Raw genomic sequence first — 22,168 nt, 5'->3', positions numbered from 1 at the left:
GCTGTTCCTGTTTGCTGGTGTCTCTGTTGGTCCTGTCATCAATTTGTTACGGTGCTGTTGGTATGTTGTGGGTAGTCGCTAAACGAAAGCGCACACGCCCATATACATTGGCCCTGAAGGGGAAAAGGTTGGATTCACGTTGAGATAGTGCCTTGGATTGATCATGCACCGGCCTGATCCATCTCCTGGTCTTCCTCCTCCATCAAAGCTGCCAGCGCACAAGCAGCATGTCTTTGTAGGTGACGCTTGAAGGCATCGTTCCTTCCGCACTCGGTTCCGCAGGTCCTGCACTTGAACTGCTTCTTGGTAGAGTGGCAGCTGCGCGTATGGCGCTCCAGATCGTGGCGACGAGCAAATGACCAACCGCAGAACTTTCCTTCATCGTTAATATGACCACATGTGAAGGGCTTGACACCGGCATGCGTAGCCCTGTGCGAGCGCAAGTTGAAGGGCCGAGAAAAGGTCTTGCCGCAGACCGAGCACATGTAGCGAGCACGAGCATCTGGATCATCCTTGCATTCCTCGGGAATCACACGGGCATGCTCCTCAGAGGTGATTCGACGACGCCGACGTCTCTTTCCGGGATTGTAACCAGAATTACGATTAGCTGATGAAGCAGAAGCCGCGCCAAACTCCCTGGATAGACCGGTGCAGTCGCTCAGGGTTGGACTAGTGGCTGCAGAGTCAAGAGGCGAAAAGTAGTCGAGGCCGAGCTCATAGGGGGAATCTTTGAAAATGGGGATCTCGGATTCGGAAGGCGCTGGGGTCATTAAGAGCTGCTGGAGACTGCTAACCGATGGTGCATTGTCGGGGAAGAGTTGGAAATCGGCTTGTGATGGCCAAATGGTGTTCTGAGATACATCCACCGCGAAATCATAATCAAAGCTCTCTTGCGATTGCAGGCTTCCAAAAGCATCGTCCATGGGCGATCTCCATTCAACCGAGGGGCTGCTGCCGATTTCATCGAGTCCGAGGGCATCGAATGTAAATGGGGACTTGAGTCCGTTGGCTGTGGGGGTGCAGAGGCTCATGGCAGGAGACATCTCCGAGTTAAAGTCCATGGCGGATACAGTGACTGAATCCCCTGTTAGGTGCTGCAACTTGGAAGGAAGCAGGTCCCAGGACATTCCCGCGATATCATTGCTGGGGAACGCAAAACTGTTCCTGGCCATGATTTGCTCGGCGGCATTAAAGTCGACCATGGTTGTATTGGTGATGTATCCGGGTAGGGCAAATGAGAGATCGCATCCCTTAACGAGATCCGAGTCAGCCGCGTCAGCCATGAAGTCGTCCATGAAGAGAGATGTGGGCTCCATCGCTGAGAAGGATCTGGCAGTCAATTGAAGAAGAAGAGGGCGCGTTAGAGTATTGACAAGAAGAATAAAAATGGTTAAAACAGTGGGGCTAAGGGCTGGATTTTTTTACGAAAGTAGATTAAAAAAATGGTGGCAAAGGCCCGTGCTTACTCTTCGCTTTTCAATTGCTCGCGCTTTTTTTTTTAATGGCGTGGGGTAGGCAGGGTGTTCCAAATGCGGAAGGCAGGATTAACGAAAATGGGCAGTGTGAATTTCTCGGCCAACAACAACCAGAGAACGCACTCGTTGCTACCAAGGATAGCACACCACACGTCGCAGACAACAACCACACCAAGACTTATTTTAATCTTTCTTTTAAATCGGCTCTAGTACCACTACTCGACGAGCAACTGTCAATGAGACCGCGCGGACAAAAAAAAATACTGGTATCTACTACGACAGACAATTGCAGTTGAATGTGGCAGCAAATGGAGATTTTCTTGTAAGGGGCAAATGCAGAAGTGGAGCAAGGATACTAAGAGGTCCCGACCGTCTACTGCCACAACAACAATAGCAGTAGACTAAAAAGAAAGAACAAAGTCAATTGAATGACTTTGCAGCAGTGTGACAGAAGCAGAGGTGTGCGGCTGAACAACAACGGTCAACAACAACGAGCAAGATAAACAGTGGGGATGGAAGGAAGGAAGGAAAGGGAGGTGAGGGAGGGTAAGGAGGAGGGAGAGAGGAAGAAATGGGAAATGAGCGCATTTTATATGTGATGCGGATAGGTCTTTCGGCACAGCCCAGGGGAATGTGAAATGCGACGCAGTCAATTGCTAAAAAAAATATGGTATTTCGGATGAGAGCCCTCAGAAAAGGATCCCTTTTTGGAGATAGAAAAAGAGGAAGAAAAAGAAACACTGAGCCCAAAGAGTCTGATTCCGATCTGTGTTCATTGAAGACGATAGCTTCTCATGGCAGCTACACGCACACAGCCGATGTATGTGCTGTAATGTATGTGCAGTGCAGTGCATAGGCACGCAGAAGCACTCAGCAGTTGCCACCGTTGCGCAAGATGCACGTCTTTTTTTTTTCTTTTTTTTTTTTTTGCTCAAGAAACTCAAAAACTACAACTGTTCCATTGTAAAGTGCTGCGGCTCCAGGGCGAAGTAACACAAAGCAACCTCGCGCTACAGCCAACCTCTTCAATCACAAATCGACACTACCTGACATCACGCGTCACCACTCCACTGAGCGGATTCTTTCTTTACCTGTGTAAGTCTGAATGTGGGTCCTGGATCTAAGCGGAGGACATTGTTGCTCTGGGAAGTGTCGGGTGCTTTTGATGTGAATAAGAGGAAGGAAATAGCATACAAAAAAGAATAAAAATAGAAGTGTCCAATGTCGATCTCGCCACAAAAAACGTCGATGGATTGTAAATGTATACAATGTACAATGTATGTAGATTTCTTCTCGTCGGTGCTGTTGTTGGCGTAGTCTGTTCTTTTCTTGTGCGTTTCTAATGGCTAATCTACAAAGAAAAAATATAGGTGTTGTGTTTTGTTGCGGGGGGAAGGAGTGCGATCGTTGGCCTCCTTTTATATGCGTCCGCTTTCTGCTTGCAGCTGCGGTAGGGCTTTTGAATCTTTTCCTTTTGCGGGCTATGGTTCCAAAGACTCATCAGGACTCATTTGCACACCAGTGACTATTCAACTGCGTACAGAATACGAGAATAATGGGTGTCTTCATGCCGGCAGTGCTGCATTATCCCTGATTTTCCTGTTTATTTACTTAGCCCAGTTGTCTTTCTAGCCTATTCCGTCGTCTTCTGGACACCTCAATGTTATTCCTGCAAACATTTCCGCTCACAATAATTTTATGGCGTGTTCTATGGTCCTTCATCTGGGGATTCCTGCTGGCATTTGGGTTCTCGTCTTGACGCAATTGGAGCGCCATCAAGGAGTCCCTACTGAATAAAATCATCGGCCCTCCTAAACCATACACATCCGATTGCTCCCCAAGGCGCAGTTTTGCTACCAGAAATGCCATCATAATTCAACGGAATGATACTCCACATTGATAACGATCCGACCTGCAATGAGGTGCATGCTAAGAAGATCGTACATTCCCTCTACGGAATAGATCACCTCCTTACCGCCAGTGTTCACACTCGGGTCCCAAGCTTTGTCAGGCTGTGGACGATTTGTAGAGGGGAGGCGGAGCACATCTCTTCCTCTGCCGTCTGTTCCCAGCGGAGTGCAAGGAAAGGATGGGTCTGCAGCGATCTAGGTCCATTCTTGCAGCGCGGATAAACGCGCGCGCATTTCACTCGCATAATGGACTTTACCACATTATCTTCGCATGGCTAGTTCTAATCAGGGCTGTTGCATGCCGTGCTTGGGTTGGTTCTTCTGGTTTTTAGTTAATTGCATTAATGCAAGATCAGTCCCTGAGACCCTCTTTTTTTCTTCGAGTGTCCGTGACACCCTGAAGATCGGTTCTTGGCCTTTTTTCTGTTTCGGGAACGCTCATTGGACAGAACCTCAGTGCGTCGCAGACAAACAGCCCAAGAGAACGGTGACATAGCGGACTCTCCGGAGAGATTTCCGACCCTCTTACTTCGTGTAGCCTCGCGAGTCCGCCAATCAGAATTCGGCCCTGCAATACCGCAAAAAGGAGGAGGAGTGCAGGGGCGACTGCCTGTGATTCTTTGTTGAGGATGTTCGGCAAGAAACAAGGTTGTCTTCTTGGGCTGTGGCACTTACCCCCAAATGCATTAATGCAAGATGACATGCTTGCTGGGGACATCAAGGAAGGTGAAGGTGGATGGCCACTTTCCAGCCAATGGGTTGGGTTTACCAGCTGGGCTATACTGCTCGTTTGGGACCTTCATGGGTTTGTCATGTTGTTGTCGTAAGGTCCAGTCCAGACATAACCGAATGTTATCTGCTAGAAACCATTCTTTGCACAATGACGCAAAGGACAAGAAACCCAATTCCAATCGGCCACGGATCCGCGAAGCGTTGGGCTGTCTTGCCAAGCACCACCAGCCTCCAATTCCCCCAATGTGCTGCTCTCCGTCATAACGCTGCTTCATCATCTCTTTGTTCCAAGCTTTCCTGAGGACATCTTCAACTCTTTCGCTATCCCTAAGCCGTAACCGATGGCTAACATGGCGTAACATCCTAGACCACTCCATCCTACAGAAAAATCACACCGTGCCTCCAAACACGTCCTTGGGAGGATTTTCTTGGCACACTTGTATAGGCAGATGTAGATTGCAAAGGGCTTTTTATTAAACTTTCTTGTCTTAAACGAGCTCAAAGTAACGCTTGGTTTCCCAGGTGGTAACAGCAGTCTCCCAGATCCGATACTCATTCAACCGCGTAGCAGCGTAATGGTCCACGAACGCATCTCCCAACACTTGTCTCGCAATCGAGCCCGGCTCGAGCATGGCGTTTGCAGAGTCCTTAAGGGACTTTGGCAAACGCTCAGTCTTGACCTTAGCACTACCCTCTCCATGAGCCATATTCACCTCTGCCTCCGCGGTCGTTGGTCCCACAGGCATAGACAACTTGTTCTTGATGCCGTAAAGACCCATGGCCAAGCATGCTCCAATCGCGAGGTGAGGGTTAATATCTGCACCGCCGACTCGCATCTCGAGCCGTGTGCTCTTAAGATCGCACTGTGGGGGGCCGATGACACGGATTGCAGAGATACGGCTTTCGATGCCCCAAGAAACTGTCACAGGTGCCCAGTAGTTTTCCACCAACCGCTTGTACGAATTGATGTTTGGGGCCAGAATGGCCATGATGCTGGGCAATCCTGTCAAGAGTCCTGCGACAAACCACTTCATGATCTGGCTCATATGATTAACGCCCTCAACAGATTTCTCCCATTCAGGCCGGTTCTCATCGTTGGCTAGATCCTGCTCGGGATTACCGTTACTGTCCAGTGCGGCTGCAAACAGATTGGTCTTAGTGGCAATGTCACGCAGCGAAAAATGGAGGTGTCCAGAGCATCCGGGCTGGTCGCCGTAGGGTTTTGCCATGAATGTCGGCATAATTCCTTGCTTCATTCCCAGCTGCTTGACCGATAGCTTGAACAGATTAGCCATGTCAGCCATGTTGGTTGCATTGTCGTAGGACAGGGCCGCCTCAAATACTCCGGGACCTGAGGACATGGACGGTAAGTACATCATTTGTTAGACTGGGCATCATCAAGGTTTCCGGGCTAGTCCCTATCGGGATAAAGCTGAAAGGACGGCACCATAGTCAAGGATCGTATTAATGTACCTGTCTCGGTATGAAAACTCTCGATATTGACACCAAAGTTCCTGCACTCGTCAAAGACATTGTAGAAATACTCCTGATTTAGAGATGGCCGGAGTAGCGAGTATCCAAACATGCCTGGCGTCAATGCCTCTGGTTTTGTGTGTCCCTTTGCTGCAAGCGTCTCTGGTGACTCTATAGAATGAAATTTCCCAAAGACATAGACTTTCGATTAATATGAAGCAATCGAAATAGTAGTGGAAAACTTCAAAGTAGAGCCGGTAATGTCCAACACTTGAATGAATAAATAGCAGTAGTCACTCCGTCATATCGAACACAAATACAAGGTGGCTCGTCTTTTGTCGTCATCGCTCTCCCGCACGCCCATCTCAATATATTCTGTGTCCTGTGCGATCCTGAATAATCCTGAACGATCCGTGGATAACAGCGCCCAAAGTCAAACTGCCCCGTGGATCCGGATAATACCTTTGAAATTGAAGAACTCGAATTCTGCTCCACACATGGCCTCCCAGCCTAAGGATGCCAGCTCGTCCGTTACTCGTTTTAAAAATCCTCGGGGACAAACGGCCAGGGGCTGTTTCGTCGCAGGATCGTAAAACGACAGCAGGAAGAATGGAATATTGCCTTCCCAAGGGATGCGTCTAAAGGTTGACAGGTCAGGAACCGCAATGATGTCTCTATAACCTAGTGGTGCCAAAAATGTTAAGTTCCTTTGCTCACGGAATGTTCTTCATTTCGCACGTCCTCAGGGCATTTTGATATTCCTTACCATTGGCGGCGTTCGAGACACTCAGTTCCTCGGGGTATGTCTTGTCGTGCATATCCCAGCCAAAGATAACCGAGCAGAACCCAAAGCCAGACTCGAGGACTGACAAAAACTTGGACTTGACCATGACCTTGCCGCGGAGAATGCCGTCCAGATCCACGCCTGCGACCTTGACACGATTATCATCCTTGAGGAGCTCTGTAAACTCGGCCAGCCTTGATTTTTGCGATGGTGTATGAAGCATCTTTGTTGTGTATATGTGATTTTGATGAAGGTCGTGGTATCGTCCGTGTGTAGTGAAGAGCGCAAGGCTGGGCTGAAGCGAGAACGTTTAAGGAATTGAGGAATAAGGATAAAAAGAGAAGAAAGGAGGGGTTTTATACCCTTTAGAGTGAATGATATAATGGTGATCATGAAAAACGATGCACATGCCCCTCTAAGCTTTCCTTTTCCACACTTCACTCTTTTCATTGTTCCTGAAACTCAATTGATGCTATACTACAAGCCCACATGAACGACATCGTCTTCCAGGGTTATATGTCTGCCTCTGGAATGCACTTAGTAAGGGTGCTCCTGATGCTACTGAGTCGGGCCTTGTCTGTACTTTTTATTCAACCACCTGTAGCCTGCTCGTTTCCTGCTCCATAAACATTTGACCGTATCCTCGCATTTTATATTTCCCCATGGCTACCATGAACACTTTGAGTACTTGCATGCAGTATCTCAGAACCCAATCACTTGGGCACCGGTGAACGTGCCGAGTAGGCTTTTTTTTTTTTGGATATGTTAGGGCGTCACTACCTCAATTGGATCTTGGGCGTAAAGACCCTTGGTACTCAAGCATGTCATTGTCGCCTATGGCACACTTCGTTATACGAATAACTGTTATAGCTCACTTGCCAGGTACTGCACAATGCACAATGCGCTCCTCAAAGACATAGATCATTCTTGCTGAAGCTATTATGAGCAGACTCATGAGTACCCGCTAGCCGTCTTTCGCATTGGTAACTCTTTATGATAACTTTAATTATTACATTTCACCTTGTTTCAAAGAATATACTGCATGGTCTTTCTATCGCACCGCTCTACTGCGACGTGTCTCAGCAACCTCACGCGGGCGCCTACTAACACTCCAGGCACTTTAACGAAAATTGACTGAAAGAACGTAGAGGATGTGGAGCAGCTAAAACAGTATGGGCATGAATTGGATCCTATGCGATAGCCACAGTAGAGGTTCACGCACACGGTTGATAAACCACATTATAGATACGGCAATGATCTCTGTTCCTTCGCTCATTTTATTCATTCCTTTCATGGATGGTATAAAAGGAGAGCTGATTGGCATCACGTCAATTATGGTTCGCAATGCCTCGGACATTTGGTCCTCGTTGTCTATAACGTGTAGACTGGCAGGGAAAGAGCGATTCTTTTTTGGAGGGAAACGCATCTAGTGGTGAGCACCAGCAGGGAGATGTCCAGCACAGGGTAGATAATAGTCTAATGAACACAGACAGACCTCTATCCCACGCAAGATGGCTAAAAGGAGGCCACGGATGACTGAAGCCATGTATGAGGCTCCTTGCCCTTTGGGTTCTTCTGTCTATCCTGAAGACAACATGGTGTTAGCTCCTGGCGTCCCGAATGAGTGAGTGCGTGTATGTATTGAGCGTGCCTCCTGGTTTGGTTTATATGCGTCTGTCAATGAGTGCTCTCGGCTCAAGACATCAACAAAAAAAAGACAGAGAGCACTGTATAAATGTAAAAAACGGGAAGAGGGATCCCTCTCTCCTTCTGGGTCCGGGTGCATTAAGGAAGTCTTTTTTTTCTTTTTTCTTTTTTTTACTTCTTGTTTCCGTTCCTGTTTCCCCATTCCACACCTTCCACTCGTTCATCCCATCCCTTTCTTTCAACTCGACTTTGATCGCTCCCATCCATTCGCTCGCACAGCACAGCCCTCTTCATTCATCCGAATATACTTTAGCCCCATCCTTTCTTTCCGCCTCTAATACCCTTCTCACTCCCTCTACATCACACTCATCATCAACTGCACACAATGGCCAGCGAAGTCCGTAAGTAACCTCCACATGTCTCCTTTCTTTCTTTTTCTCTTCTGCAACGCGTGCTCGACGACCTTCTGCAGCCAGTTTCGCGTCTTTCATCGCAAAGCTGTCGTCGCATCCCCACCATCATCAAATGCATCTCGCAACTTTTGACAGGTGTTAACATTGATATTGAGACCTGGTCCATTGACAAGGAACTAACCGTACCCTTGCCTGTGTTACGCAACAACGATAGCACTCCCAATGTCCCCTCCCACATCCAAGGCAAGCTACCGACCTATGCACCTTCCTATTCGTCTGATTCGCACAATATGCAATACACGTCCCAGTTCCTGTTGTCCTGCTCCCCCCTTTGTCCTTGCCACTCCTTTTCGTCACCTCCTCAACAACCCCTTCGAGTTTCTCAGGAAGGAATGGGATGGAAAAAAAGGATCAATTGCTCCCAAGACACAAACGCCATCTCGACTTTCAGGAGAACGACTGAACATAAGGATCTCCACGTTTGGTCTATTGCAACGCGACTTCATTTCGCCAGCTACTTTCAGAGGCGATTCAGATGAAGAGTGCTACAACGCTCCCGCGTAGATGACAACGAGGGCGAGGATTTCACACTTCATCACCTCTTGTATTAACCGCTTTTTTTTTTTTTTTTTTTTGTCTGACAATGTAGCCATTTATGAACGGTGCTCTTCGCAAGAAGCTCCAGGGATATGTCGGTTTCGCCAACCTCCCCAACCAGGTCCATCGCAAGTCCGTGAAGAAGGGCTTCAACTTTACTATTATGGTTGTTGGTAAGTCCTATCCCGACTGAGGCTGAAAATACACTTGGAACATGCTAAGGATGGCACCTCTGCTCTCGAATTATTATTATTATTATTTTACAAGGATCCAATTGCTCGGGAGGTGGGCTCGCACATGTAACCCAGCGGTATTAATAAACTGTTCCAGTGAGGGTGCATGGACTCTGCAACTGGAAATGGATGTACAACAGGAACAGGAAGATCGACACATATGGAATCCGATAATATTAATAAACCACATGAACGTTGGAACCAGAACTGGACATGCCACAGAAACTAAAGATCGCCGGGATCACTGAAAAGGATAAGGAGCATCATTTTAGAATTACTACAGGACCAAGGATTATTTACACGAAGCTGTACAGCTGTAAAGGGCTTTTATGAAAGCTGTCAGACCATTTTACTTATCATTTTCGTGTCCTTGGTTTATCGATTGCTTTGAATAGGTGAGTCCGGCTTGGGCAAGTCGACTCTGGTCAACACCCTGTTCAATGCTCCTTTGTACCCTCCCAAGGAACACGTTCCTCTTTCGGAGGAGAGCCCCAAGACCGTCGCCATCCAGGTCTTGAGCACTGACATTGAGGAGAACGGTGTCCGCCTGAAGCTGAATGTCGTTGATACCCCTGGCTTTGGCGACTTTATTAACAACGAAGAGAGGTACAAATTAACATCTATGCAGACTCTGAACTCGTTATTACTAGAAGAAAAGGAAGAGGTTCACTAACATTATGTTATTCTGCGCCAACTTTAGCTGGAAGCCCATTTTGGAGACAATCGAGAGCAGATTCGACGCATATCTGGAACAGGAAAACAGGGTCAACCGCAGCAAGATCACTGACACGCGTGTCAATGCATGCTTGTACTTCATCGCCCCAACCGGCCACTCGCTCAAGGCTCTTGACATTGAGTTCATGAAGCGCCTCCACAAGAAGGTCAACCTCATCCCTGTCATTGCCAAGAGCGATACCATGACAAATGAGGAGATCACTGCCTTCAAGGAGAGGGTATGCTCTGGTTGCAACCTGGCGCTTTCATTCAATCAGCGTACCGCACCATTCTCCTAACCAAAAAAAAACTTGTTTCTTTTTGGTCTTATAGATCCTCCTGGATATTGCCCACCACAACATCAAGATCTACCACGCCCAGCATTACGATTCCGATGATATTGAGACCATCAACGAGACCAAGGATGTTATGGTAAAGCGGTCTTTCGTCCTTTGTTGCGACATCAATTCAGCAATATCCAGCTGAATACGGTGACGAACCGCCTGTCACCCATTCCTAATGCCCATTCTTCTCTCGTTATCATTCTGTTTTAAATGTCTAAATAGAGCAAGATTCCGTTTGCCATTGTTGGCTCTGACAAGCTGGTCGAGACCTCCGATGGTCGTCAAGTCCGCGGCAGAAAGTACCCATGGGGTGTCATTGAGGTCGACAATGAGGATCACTGTGACTTTGTGAAGTTGCGCCAGATGTTGGTCCGCACCCATATGGAGGAGCTCAAGGAGTTCACGAACGACATCCACTACGAGAACTACCGCACAGAGAAGCTCCTGGGAATGGGTTACCAGCAGGACAACACTGTGTTCAGAGAGGTCGACCCGTTGGCCAAGTTGGAGGAGGAGCGTGCGCTGCATGAGGCCAAGCTGGTGAAGATGGAGCAGGACATGAAGCATGTCTTCCAGCAGAAGGTCCAGGAGAAGGAGGCCAAATTGACACAATCCGAGGCTGAGTTGTATGCGAAGCACAAGGAGATGAAGGACGCGCTCGAGAAGCAACGTCTGGATCTCGAGGATAAGAAGAGGAGGATCGAGCAGGGCCGTCCCCTCACCCCAGAGAAGACCAAGAAGAAGGGATTCGGCTTTGCTGGAAAGTAAAATCGTGTCCTGAAAGCGCCGCATACTGAGGGAGGCTAATGGGATACCGTCTCTTTTTTTTTTTTTTATTATCATTCTCATTATCATTACCATCATTATTATTATTACTATTATTATTATTATTATTATTATTATTATTATTTTTTTTACATGCCAGACAACTCGATTTCTCTGAGAGATAAGAGAAGGATGCATGAAAAAAAAAAAGAAGAGAACGGAAGATGGGACTATATAGCGTAAGACGACAATTATAATAATAAATGCTAGAAGCGACTATGCGACTTTTTTTTTTTAGAAGACGGATTTATGTTAATAAAAAAAAAAATTGACTTTTTTTTTTTTTTTTTTTTTGTTAGCGCTCAAAAAAACCAGTCCTTTCTTCAAATGCAAGCAAAGTGCATATATAGAAAAATAAACTTTATTTCATAAGTGCATGAAGTAGTCATTCTATAAGTGCATGATTAATATATTAACTATAAATATTTTCTAAGGAACCCGCTAAAAACAGCCCAAGGGGATCTAGCTCAAATGGTAGAGCGCTCGCTTAGCATGCGAGAGGCACTGGGATCGATGCCCAGGTTCTCCAACCGACTGTCTTTTTTTCCTTTTTATGTCTAGTCCTGCTCAGTCCTGCTCAGGCCGACTTGTGCTTTTTTTTGACAACCCCGGGTTGCCACTCTTATTTGGCAACCCCTGCACAAATCCCATGTAAAACAAGGCTCGTATCTTTCGCCGAAACAATGCGGCGAGAGGTTGAGAACCATTCCTTCCTCCACCTGGCATCCCATGCAACCTTTTGCGACCTTGGGAGAAGCCTTCTTCATGACGGAAAACAGGGTTTTATCGATGACGGACTCAGCGATGACGAAATGGGAAATCAGTTACATTGTGGAGTCCTTTAAGAGACAGATGACGATCTAGCTTAAAGAGCCGGGGCCATGTACCATAAGGACTACTGGCATAATCGACATTTAAAAAATGTTGGCCTTACATGGAGTTAGTATAGGGGTTGCCAAATAGCAGTGGCAACCCGGGTTGTCAAATAGATTGTCCCTTCGTGGTGGAGAAGAGTTTTCTGTTGCTATTGTTGTTGAGGTGGTATATGCGAACGCGTTTATTTATTTTTGCTATCTACAAATGGACAAGAAAGAAAGACTCTCGTCTTCCAATATTCCCTTTTTTTTTTTCTTTTTCTTTTTTTTTTTTTCTTTTAGGCCTTGGCGGCGACGATGGCAATGGCCTGGTCAAAGTCGGCCTTGATATCGTCAATGTGCTCGATGCCGACCGAGACTCTGATAAGATCCTTGGTGACACCGGCAGAGAGCTGTTCCTCATCTGTCAGCTGCTGGTGAGTGGTCGAGGCAGGGGAGATAACCAAGGTCTTGGCATCTCCAACGTTGGCCAGGTGCGATGCCAGCTTCACGCTATCGACAAAGAGAGCGCCAGCCTTAGGACCTCCCTTGATGCCGAAGGACAAGACAGCTCCGAATCCGTGGCTAAGGACCTTCTTGGCGTGGTTGTGCGAGGGATGTGAGGCCAGACCTGGGTACGAGACCCATTCGACGTGGGGGTGGTTCTCGAGATGTTGAGCCAACGCGAGAGCATTGTCGACAGAGCGCTGCACACGAAGAGAAAGGGTCTCCAATCCTGTTTGGTGAAAGAAAGAAAAGAAAAGAAACTCTTGCATGAGGAAGTGGGTTTCACAGCATAAGGGAATACGCAGATGTACAGATCCACGGCGGTCAGTATTCATTCTCCATCTCCTTACCTTGCAAAAGCAAGAAGCTAGCAAAGGGATTAGCAGAAGCACCCAGATCCCTCAGCCCCTCAACACGGGTCTTGATTGCGTACGAGATATTTCCAAAGGTCTCCCAGTACTTCAATCCATGGTATCCCTCCGAGGGTTCAGTGAAATCTGGGAAACGTCCGTTACCCCAGTTGAACTTGCCACTATCAACGATCACGCCTCCAACAGTCGTGCCGTGACCTCCAATCCACTTGGTCGCAGAGTGGACAATGATATCAGCGCCATGCTCGAATGGACGGATCAAATATCCACCGGCACCGAAGGTGTTGTCGACAATCAGGGGAACACCGTGTTCGTGGGCGGCCTTTGCAATTCCGGCAATGTCGGCAACAATGTACTTGGGGTTTGAGATGGACTCGATGAAGACGGCCTTGGTGCGCTCATCAATCAGCTTGGCAATGGCTTCGGGCTCGTCCGAGTCCGCGAACTTGACCTTGATGCCAAAGCGGGGCAGGAAGACCTTGAACTGGTTGTAGGTTCCACCGTAGAGATGGGAGGAGGCAATAATGTTATCACCAGCTTGGGCCAGGGTAGAGATGGCGAGGAACTGGGCAGCCTGACCGGAGGAGGTCGCGACCGCGGCAGCACCACCCTCGAGAGCGGCGATGCGCTTCTCAAAGACATCATTAGTGGGGTTCATGATTCTAAAGTAAAATAATAATAGATGTTGATGATCAGCCGAGGGAGGAAACAGAAAATTGGAACGTTGAGATCCAGGCGACTGAGACAGGCCACAAGAATTTTACCTGGAGTAAATGTTTCCGAATTCCTTAAGACCAAAGAGGTTGGCGCCATGCTCAGAACTGTTGAATACGAAGGAGGAGGAGGCGTAGATGGGGACAGCGCGGGCATTGGTGCTTGAATCTGTCGGATGTGCAGTGGCGGAAATGATATTGGTATATTAGTTTAAGGACTGGCTGGATATTGGCAAAAGGACAGCGGGGGCGATGAGATAGCTGGGACAGATGCCTTACCGGGGGCCTGGCCAGCATGGACCTGGAGGGTTTCGAAGTTGGGCTTACGGTCAACCATGATGGGTAGAAAGAAGATGGGTGTGTTGTAGGGAAAGGAAGAAGGAAGGCGGGGGAGAGTGGGTGGCAGAGGTGAGGAAGAGAAAAGGGAAAGGCGGGGGAGCCCTATTTATACGGAAGACGGAAGGAGACAATGGCGCGAACGTGAAGGGGACCCTGTGTGCCCCCAGTACGCGACGAGGATGTGTGCGTGAAAAACGAAGAAGTGCGTGCTTTTGCGCCTGGATTTCTCCGTCCCTCTTTTCGTGCGCGTCTGCGTGGCGCCATCGGTGGTCGATGGATGCAGCGGGTGCACACCGTGTAGCGCTAGTTGGTAAAAAACCAAGTCAAAAAGTCGTTCCTCACTAAAGACACTGGACACTGGGATCACGGGAGGCACTCCTCCTCCTTGCTCGCCCTTTCCGTTTCCCTTTTCCTTCCCTTCTGGGTCCCTGGCCTATGCCATGTTGTTTTCGGTTGCTCTTTAGCTCGAGAAATGACGCGATCGCCCGCCTCTCATGGCCCTGCAACCAGTTTCTTTTTTTTATTCTGCAAACAATGTACATACATCAACAGCGAAGAGCAAACACATCCTGTCCATCTCGCATCTTTATTTTGACTCGACTCGACTCCTCCAGGAACCCAGGGGCATGATTGGCTTGCCCCCTGGCAACATGCCAGCGTGTCAGTGTGATCTGCAGAAAACTGCGCTACTTTCGTGTCCTCCTTGGGCGCAAACCCAAAAAAAACGAAAAAATATATAAAGTTCGTTCCCGCCACTGTCAGCCTCTTCTCCCCAGAAATCTCTGTCGGATTGCACGACCTACTCACTCCACTCCCCTCGCTTCCCCAAAAGTCGTCATCCTCAGTTGTGCCTGAAGCGGGTATTAGGGAATGTTTATTATAATATAGTATACAATACGCGTTCTACTGCGATGCGTGTGTCTGAATGAGCGTGTTGCTTGATATGTATGTGTGTGTGTGTGAATGTGTGTGTGTGTGTGTGTGTGTGTGTATGTGTTGAATGCAGACCATCCAGACTATGTAAAAGCAGGGCTCAGGTATTTAATGCAGTCCCCTTTTCTCTCCGTGCCAACGGCTTAGGACAGGATCCAACCCATTTCCATCTTGATTGATCTGCCACGCTTCGTCGTCAACGGAACCTTTCTCGAGATCGGCTTCTCGATCATATCCCAGGCGTCCACGTTGGGCTCGTTGTACTTGCATTCAATCTGGACTGGCTCATTCTCATCACGTCCGACCTGGAGTTCAGATGGTCCTGGCAAGCGAATCGGGGGCAGCTCTGTGCATGGCGACGAAATATCCATCTTCATTGATGACGAGTACGAGGACGAACGTGACGTTCTCGTAGGCGGCACAGTCGACGACGGTTGCCAGTCTGATGTCTGGACCTGAGGAGGTGTCTGACATGTGACCGGGGCAGCACTGTATCTGGGTGAATAGGAGGGCGAGTATGCAATGCGAGGTGCTTCTTCATTGTCCACAGCGACATTCCAAGATGGGGGCAATGAAGACGATGTCGGGGCAGAGATCGTTGTTGTCGAAGGTTTCTCATATCCACTGTGACTGACGTTCGAGTACGGACATGACCCCAATGCTTGGCCCTGTAGAGCCGCAATCTGGCAGCAGCATTGAGCAGAGGGAGGAGGTTGAGCGTACTTGCTGCTGGAGTTGGGCGGTGGCGAGAGCTGACAATGCGAGGGACGAGCATAGGGTGTGGCAGGGTTATAGCCCAAGTGTGCGTGCTTGAGTGAGCGCGAGTAGGACCGATCTGGTCGGGAGAACGAGCTGGGCATCCGTTGAGCGAGCGCACGTTCCAATTCCATCTCGTAATCGATGGTCTGGCCAGCACGGCCCGGATCTTGTGAGATCTCCATTTCCTTCGCCTTTAGATATGCCGCCAAGCCAAAGGTCTCCGCCATATTCTGCTCGTGGACCGTCTGTTTATGCTTACCCATAGCCTGCGTGTGCCAAATGGGAAGGTTGGCATTATCTTCCTCCATATCTGAGGACATGGTGTCGTCGACGACAGCAGAGTCGTTGTTGGAGTCCAAGAGCTTGACCCTGTCCACATGCTCACTAATTTCCCGCATCTCCGTGTGTGTGCGGTCGATTTCCGAGCTGCCCTCGTGTATGATGCCCTTGGTGGGCTTGAATGATGGTTTTCTGCGATGAACTTTGTATACTTGAGCACGTTCCAGCGAGCCATTGTTCTCGGAGGTCGTCTCATTCCCGCCCGAACCACAGATACTTGGATGAGGGCAGTTGTATTGATTCCGAGCAGAGGGGCTGGAGGACAATGAAGGGGACACACTGCCAAAATCACTATTGCTCCAGTTGCTGTGGGCTGAGGAGACTGAGGGCGATGTGGCCGAGAGGGCAGGAGTTGGGGTGGATGAAGGAGAGGAAGCAGAGGTAATTACGGGGGTGGCAGTCGAGGTGATGAAGCCGGCACCGTCTTTACGAATCTTTGGGTTGTTGAGATGGCGCTGGAACTGACGAATATCGAGTTGGACGGAGGCAAGTTCTCGGTAGGAGCACTCGACCGAGTGTTTCTCACATCTAGAGCAAGGCTCCTTGCGGTCACACTTGACCTTTTTGGCTCTGCAGCGCAGACAGGAAGAGTAGACCTTGAGGCGCTTGAGGTCGTAGGCGACACCGGGGACGGAAGCGAGGGAGGCGGGATCCAGTTGGGCCACGTCGTTGGCTGTTGGCAACAGCCGGAGGGTCGATGTTGCCATTGGGATGGATATTGGTGGTGGTAGGATTGATTATGAGGGTGACTTTCGTGCAGAGTGCAAAGTGCGCAAAATGAGGGATCAATTGGAGGACGGGAGCGGAGAAAGAAAGCGGAGGAGGGGATGAAGTAATGGGTGGGTTGTCTTGAAGCGGCTTGATATGGAAACTAAGGCCGAGAATGGAGCGTCGGACCCGGTTATTGAGATATAAAGAGGGAAGCTGCGGTAGATGAGGAAAGTGGAGGACAGCGGCAAGACAGTTATAAAAAGGACGTGGGCAGGAGCGACGAAGTGGTATTCGGCGTCAAGGTGGGGGTGAAAGAGAGAGGGAGAGAGAGAAGTGTGCGAGAGAGCGAGAGGGGTGTGAGAGAGAAAGAGAGGGAGGCGGCAAAGGACCACCCAAAATAGAAAAAACTTCAATCAGATAAAGCCACTGAGCTCGGCATGCGGTTGCCAAAAAACGAAAAAGGTTCTCCATGAAAAATCGGAACGAGAGCCCGGTGCCGTCAGTCAGACAGTCAGTCAGTCAGTCAGTCAGTCAGTCAGGTCCATCGATCGGTCATCGACTGCTTCTCCGCCCGTCTGCGGGCTGTTTTTGCTGTTTTTGCTGCATGAGAATATACTCGGACTCAACGGCTGTTCTTCTTTCGATTTCAAGACTCCCAACCGTCCCACCAGACGAGGAAGCATGCAAGTACAATGCGAGACAGCCAAAGTGCCCATGTACATCTTGCGCTCGGAGCGCTTGCATCGCAAGAACGGGAAAAAGTTACGAGACCCGTGTATGCAGCTCTGATACATCCAACGTACTCAACATTAATGAGTGCATGAGCGCGAGCAAATCCCGAGGACCCTTCAAAAATTGTCACCGCTGTAATTATCGCTCTCGGGCTATCAAGAAACGCTACAAAACAATAGCCATGCCATGCGGAGACAGCCTACAAAATAAATCCGAGATCCGAGGTCCATGTGGTTCAAGGGAATATCTTTTTCCATTGTTCTCCCTCTTGTCCATTCTCGGTTTTTACTCAGACAATCGATGTTGTTTGCTTGAGAGACACCAGTTTCTGGACTCTGCATTTTGTATTTGCCTGGGAACCAATGCACATTTGTGTATTTCCACTTTGTCTATTCCATAGTCGGAAGCTCAAAAACGCCATCAAATAGAGAGAATGCGATGGCACACGCGTTATCAGATCCCTGCACTGCTCTTCCATCCATCTCGTTTCTGCATGGTTGCACACAAAAATGCTTTTAGAAGTGACGCGAACAGTTGCCATGGTATGCAGACAGGTGAAGTATGTTGTACGTTCTTTGTTATTCTGAGGTGGACAGAAAGTTTGTGATTGGACCTCCACATTTCCGATCTCAAACGGAAATCTCTCACCATCCATGGGGCCCCTGAAAAAAAAAAAAAAAAAAAAAAAGACGTCCGTTCTCTGCTGTCTTACGCCATGTCTTTACGACCGAGATGTATACATGTGTACAAATCTAATGTGAAAGACGCACACGCAACTTCCACTTTGAGAAAGTGTGGAGGGGAACAACAACAGCAAAACCTTGACTCGCCAGGTTAGGCAGCGATGGTTTATGATCCCAGGCTCAAACGGTGCGGGAGGAAGGGAACCAGCGGTCTGTATCCAGATCCTTATCTAAAACATCATTAATAAATAATATAGAGCGTCAAATGTGGAGTTGAAAGCATGAAGATGCTGTAGCCCCCTACTTCCGAGTTCGGTTTAGAGGATGTGTTCAAGTACCCACATGAAATTCCCGCAATGCAACGTCAAGAAAAAAAAAAAAAAAAAAAAAGAGTACCTTACTGTCCTTGAAGCGCCGACAAATACGCACCGTGAGTGACAACCTGTCAAACACAAGTACCCGCGCCTGTTTCTTTATTGCTCTTTGACCGACGCACTCCTTCAATTTAATTCATTCGCCTTCGGATATGAAACCATCAATCGAAGCTCCGCCTTGCACACAGAAAGGATCATATAGTACCGGGTAAAACTGCCTCAGTATTTTGCACTTTTTTCCTGTCTCCAGAACCCCTTGTTGAGTTTTTGCCAGAGTTGACACGATCTTAGCATTGCCTCTGGCAAGCACGCTCATTGTTTATAGTATTACTGGCTTTCGTTATTGCTCCAAGGAATACCATTAGGGCAGTTTTGGAGGTGCCTTCCAAAAAATCTGTTTGCTGTGCGTTTCCAGAGGATATGAGGATATGAGCTAGACTGATACTTTGTACGCCTGCCTTACGTCCCTTAAGGAGCCTTGAACCTCTTCGGCATGCTCCTGATGAGCTCCCGGCAGTACCAAGCTGAGATCTTGCGCCATTCGACGGATATTCGTTCCCATAACTCCTAGTAGCTTCCTGGAGGAGTAAGATGCTTTCCCAGCGGAGCCTTGAGGTACGACCACATGTGCTCGGTCGGGTTAAGGTCGGGCGACTGTGCCGGCCAGTAAAGAAGTCTTTCCTCCGCCTCTAGTTATATTCATTGACTTTAAATACGCTAAGATGACCTTTGCTATATGCTTTTAATCGTTGTCGTATAGAAAGGCGAATTCGTCCTTGGTCATGCCCCACTCTTCAAGTAACATCTGCAGATTCTCCTGGAGAAATCTTGGTATATAGCTGCGGGTCCATATCTTCCTCCATCATGGCGATGTAAGCAGGCTTATTCTATAATATATAAGACCACACCTCGCCGCGCTTTGAGCCGATCAACTCGTGGGCGGCTCGGAGTATCATCCCAGACCCACTGTTAATTCTAGACTCATCTGCCATATAGCCCTTGCCCTATCCTCCCTGCTCTATTCCTTATACTTCCTAGTGATTGTATGTGCAAAAGGTTAAATGTGCTATGATCTCAACGGCGCATCTCAATGACTTTATTAGATCAAATGCTGATATCTAGTTAGGTAGAGTTTATATATTAGTAAGGGTCATTGCCGCAGTGCTCCAGAATGTCATAGAGACTGAACGAAGTGTTGTTGACATAATATTATACGCCTTGTATTATGTTTTCTTTCGAGAGCTGGCCACTTCACGAGCGTTTTAGTTATCTGGCTGGCTTCTCGGAAACGCCAGCGGATTATCGAAGTGGATACAACTCGCGGGAGCAGCTAGTTAGGCACTTCCTTGGCTTCAACGGCGACCTTGAGGATTTCTCGTTTCAGATTGACATTGAGATGCTCTACATTTTCGACCGAGACCTTTTTGAGTCGGCCATTTTTGTTGTTGTCAGAATTGATTCAGCTGGCGGTAGTAGGGATATTGCGAGGCGTGGGTCGTCTTTCGGGTAAAAAACACTCACCGACATAAGTCGTATGGCTTTCTTGACTCTAGCTTGATGAATCGACTCCATCTTTAGCATATACAGAAAGAGAAAACGGATGATACAAGCATGAAGAAAAAAATAAGACGGGGTTGCTTCGTTTTGTCAGAGGAAACTGGCGTTCAAAACACCTTTCTACTGGAATTTTACACCCACCCTCAAAGCTGCCTCAATGATATTTCTAAGAACAAAGTTGATTGCGCTGCAATAATGAAAACTAGTGATATTGCAAACAGTGAGCGTGCTCACCAGAGGCAACGCTACAATTGTGCCGACTCTATCAAAAACTCAACAAGAGGTTCTCGAGACAAGAAAGAAAGTGGAGAATATAGCGAGGCATTGAAACAGTTTGAGCGCTACTGTAATAGACGTTTGCTTTAACGTTTCTTATACCTACTCATAATATTTGGTGTATCTCCTCTAACAATTACCTGATGTGTTAATAGCTCTGGTATGGCATCTATCAAGATGATGCTGCTTATGGTTGAAATGTAAGGGACGGAGCGATAGCATCCGTAATTTTTTGGTCCGAGTTCGGTAGCGTGCTTGAAGATGTCTGTATACTATTGAAAAATGCGGCACGAATGTGAGAAGTCATGGTAAGGCTTTTGTAGGTCATTTTGCCGAAGTGTACGTAATGCTTCCTAGTGCAATGAAAGGTGAATAACATACATTTGTAATATCAGGGACAACAGTATTCTGCTTGTGCAACTATAGCGTGTTATGATACCGAGGTAACAAAAAGGCCCTGAAGAACACGTACTTTCCTTACGAATGTCCCCTCGACTACGCAGTCCTTCCATTCTTTGTCACTCGTTTTATAATATCTCATCAAAGACTCATAGACTCGTTAGCCTATCTCAAGAGAGAGAGGAGCCAATCTGTACGTTGGAAGAAGGATTCGCATTGGATCTATCATGCTTTAATCTCATGTCAACCTTCATCATCTATTGAAAAGGATTCTTCACAGCATCGTTTGACATGAGCATCAAGCAACCAAAAAATGCCCCAAATACATAATTACCATGCCGTTCTGTACACATATTTTGAATTGGGTTAGCATAATGTATAATCTACGCGTCGAAGCGTGCATTGATGTTATGTACACAAGGTGTCCTCCCACTGCGCTATCTCTGGATTTCAATAGGTGCATAAAAATACATACTCCGCTCGGGAACCTTTCCACTGCGCAGTGGATGCCTCCGATCCTTTGAAGGTCTTCCAACGAAAAAAGCGCACTCCGAAGAACAAGAGCCCTGAAGCACACGGACATTGTAGTCCGACTTAGGATTTTGAGTTTGTACTGCGGAAACCCAATCTCTGTGGGGCCCCACGCAGAGCAAAAAAAACCAGCGCAGATCTGTGGTACCATAGACAGCCATATGCACTACATTCTTGGTCTTTCACGAGAGTACCATGCAAGTTCAAGTCCTGCGCTAGAAAAAATTTTGCACGTCAACCTACCAACCCGGAGAGCACCATCCTCTTTCGGTGAGAAGCTCTTGGTTTAAGTGAATTCAGCTCGTATTGATTTTCTTCGGAAGAGCTACGCAGCTCCTGAAAGAGTCGGGGCGTGCGTTTTGTAGTATTATGCAAATGAGCGATGGCGAAAAATCTATGGAAGTTTATGATAGTCTTCCGGACACTCTCACAGGCCAGAAAGCCGGTCTAAATAAAGAGAGGATGTTCCCTTATCAGAACTTGACATTTTTGGGTAGACAACTCAAAAATAAGCGTTTTTCGAACTCAAACGAAGGGAAGCTTTGAAATCAAAAAATAGTCCTTGTTACAAATTTTTGTCATCTCTATCCTTGTTACAAATTCTTGTCATCTCCGGGTACTAGATGGAGGGTGCTGTCTCCAGTTCTGTTGATGGCTATAGCAATAGAGATGGCGTGCGACGTAGCACGGGAGGTGTAAGAGGACTATTGATTGGCGTATCGCTTCCCTATTCACCAAAGACATCCTAAGTTCCAGTACATTCGGCTTTATTTTTGACCTAATTGCATACAGGCGCCTATAACAATAGCAAATGATGTGTCCTAATGGACAGCATTCATTCGCCAATTCGTTTCATCCATCTGCGCAGACTAGGGTGGCCTATTGAAGTACCCTTCATGCCTTTAGGCAACGAAGTAAAAGGTGCTGCGCGGGTCTGACAAGC

The 22,168-nt window shown here is 47.8% G+C and overlaps 5 protein-coding genes and 1 non-coding gene across 6 annotated transcripts; 2 read left to right on the top strand and 4 right to left on the bottom strand.

Moving 5' to 3' along the window:
• Positions 1-239: 239 nt before the first annotated feature.
• BC939DRAFT_376681 (uncharacterized protein) lies at positions 240-488 on the bottom strand (the record flags this gene model as incomplete). The annotated part of the gene is made up of 1 exon (XM_051551694.1): positions 240-488. A coding segment is annotated over one exon (249 nt), but the record flags the coding sequence as incomplete, so codon positions are not given.
• Positions 489-4,605: 4,117 nt separating this feature from the next.
• On the bottom strand, positions 4,606-6,597 carry BC939DRAFT_400749 (uncharacterized protein; the record flags this gene model as incomplete). The annotated part of the gene is made up of 4 exons (XM_051552563.1): positions 4,606-5,468; positions 5,591-5,759; positions 6,030-6,271; positions 6,357-6,597. 4 exons carry the CDS (start codon positions 6,595-6,597, stop codon positions 4,606-4,608), a joined length of 1,515 nt encoding a protein of 504 aa, XP_051409001.1.
• Positions 6,598-8,185: 1,588 nt separating this feature from the next.
• Positions 8,186-11,157, top strand: BC939DRAFT_461101 (Septin-domain-containing protein). The gene is made up of 7 exons (XM_051556974.1): positions 8,186-8,422; positions 8,649-8,677; positions 9,084-9,204; positions 9,660-9,870; positions 9,965-10,217; positions 10,312-10,410; positions 10,545-11,157. The coding sequence occupies exons 1-7, from the start codon at positions 8,407-8,409 to the stop codon at positions 11,088-11,090; spliced, it is 1,275 nt and encodes a 424-aa protein (XP_051409000.1). The 5' UTR covers positions 8,186-8,406; the 3' UTR covers positions 11,091-11,157.
• Positions 11,158-11,603: 446 nt separating this feature from the next.
• BC939DRAFT_t148 lies at positions 11,604-11,676 on the top strand. The gene has a single exon. It is a non-coding gene; the product is annotated as a tRNA-Ala (tRNA).
• Positions 11,677-12,300: 624 nt separating this feature from the next.
• On the bottom strand, positions 12,301-13,929 carry BC939DRAFT_400726 (O-acetylhomoserine-lyase; the record flags this gene model as incomplete). Its single annotated transcript, XM_051552561.1, has 4 exons — positions 12,301-12,737; positions 12,859-13,541; positions 13,644-13,761; positions 13,872-13,929. The coding sequence occupies 4 exons, from the start codon at positions 13,927-13,929 to the stop codon at positions 12,301-12,303; spliced, it is 1,296 nt and encodes a 431-aa protein (XP_051408999.1).
• Positions 13,930-14,784: 855 nt separating this feature from the next.
• BC939DRAFT_271427 (uncharacterized protein) lies at positions 14,785-16,905 on the bottom strand. The gene has a single exon (XM_051551136.1). It carries the CDS (start codon positions 16,667-16,669, stop codon positions 15,008-15,010), a length of 1,662 nt encoding a protein of 553 aa, XP_051408998.1. The 5' UTR covers positions 16,670-16,905; the 3' UTR covers positions 14,785-15,007.
• Positions 16,906-22,168: the final 5,263 nt, after the last annotated feature.

This window comes from Gamsiella multidivaricata, assembly GCF_025024155.1.
Source record: "Gamsiella multidivaricata strain RSA 2152 chromosome Unknown BC939scaffold_65, whole genome shotgun sequence".
Taxonomy (NCBI): Eukaryota; Fungi; Mortierellomycota; class Mortierellomycetes; order Mortierellales; family Mortierellaceae; genus Gamsiella; species Gamsiella multidivaricata.
The sequence above is the reverse complement of the archived record's forward strand: the minus strand, read 5'-3'. Positions and strand labels throughout refer to the sequence as shown.

Coding starts and splice junctions, on each gene's coding strand:
- BC939DRAFT_461101 (XM_051556974.1), top strand. Junction 10,218..10,311: donor TCACTGCCTTCAAGGAGAGG/GTATGCTCTGGT, acceptor TTGGTCTTATAG/ATCCTCCTGGATATTGCCCA. Junction 10,411..10,544: donor ACGAGACCAAGGATGTTATG/GTAAAGCGGTCT, acceptor ATGTCTAAATAG/AGCAAGATTCCGTTTGCCAT.
- BC939DRAFT_271427 (XM_051551136.1), bottom strand. CDS start 16,669: ATGGCAACATCGACCCTCCGGCTGTTGCCAACAGCCAACGACGTGGCC.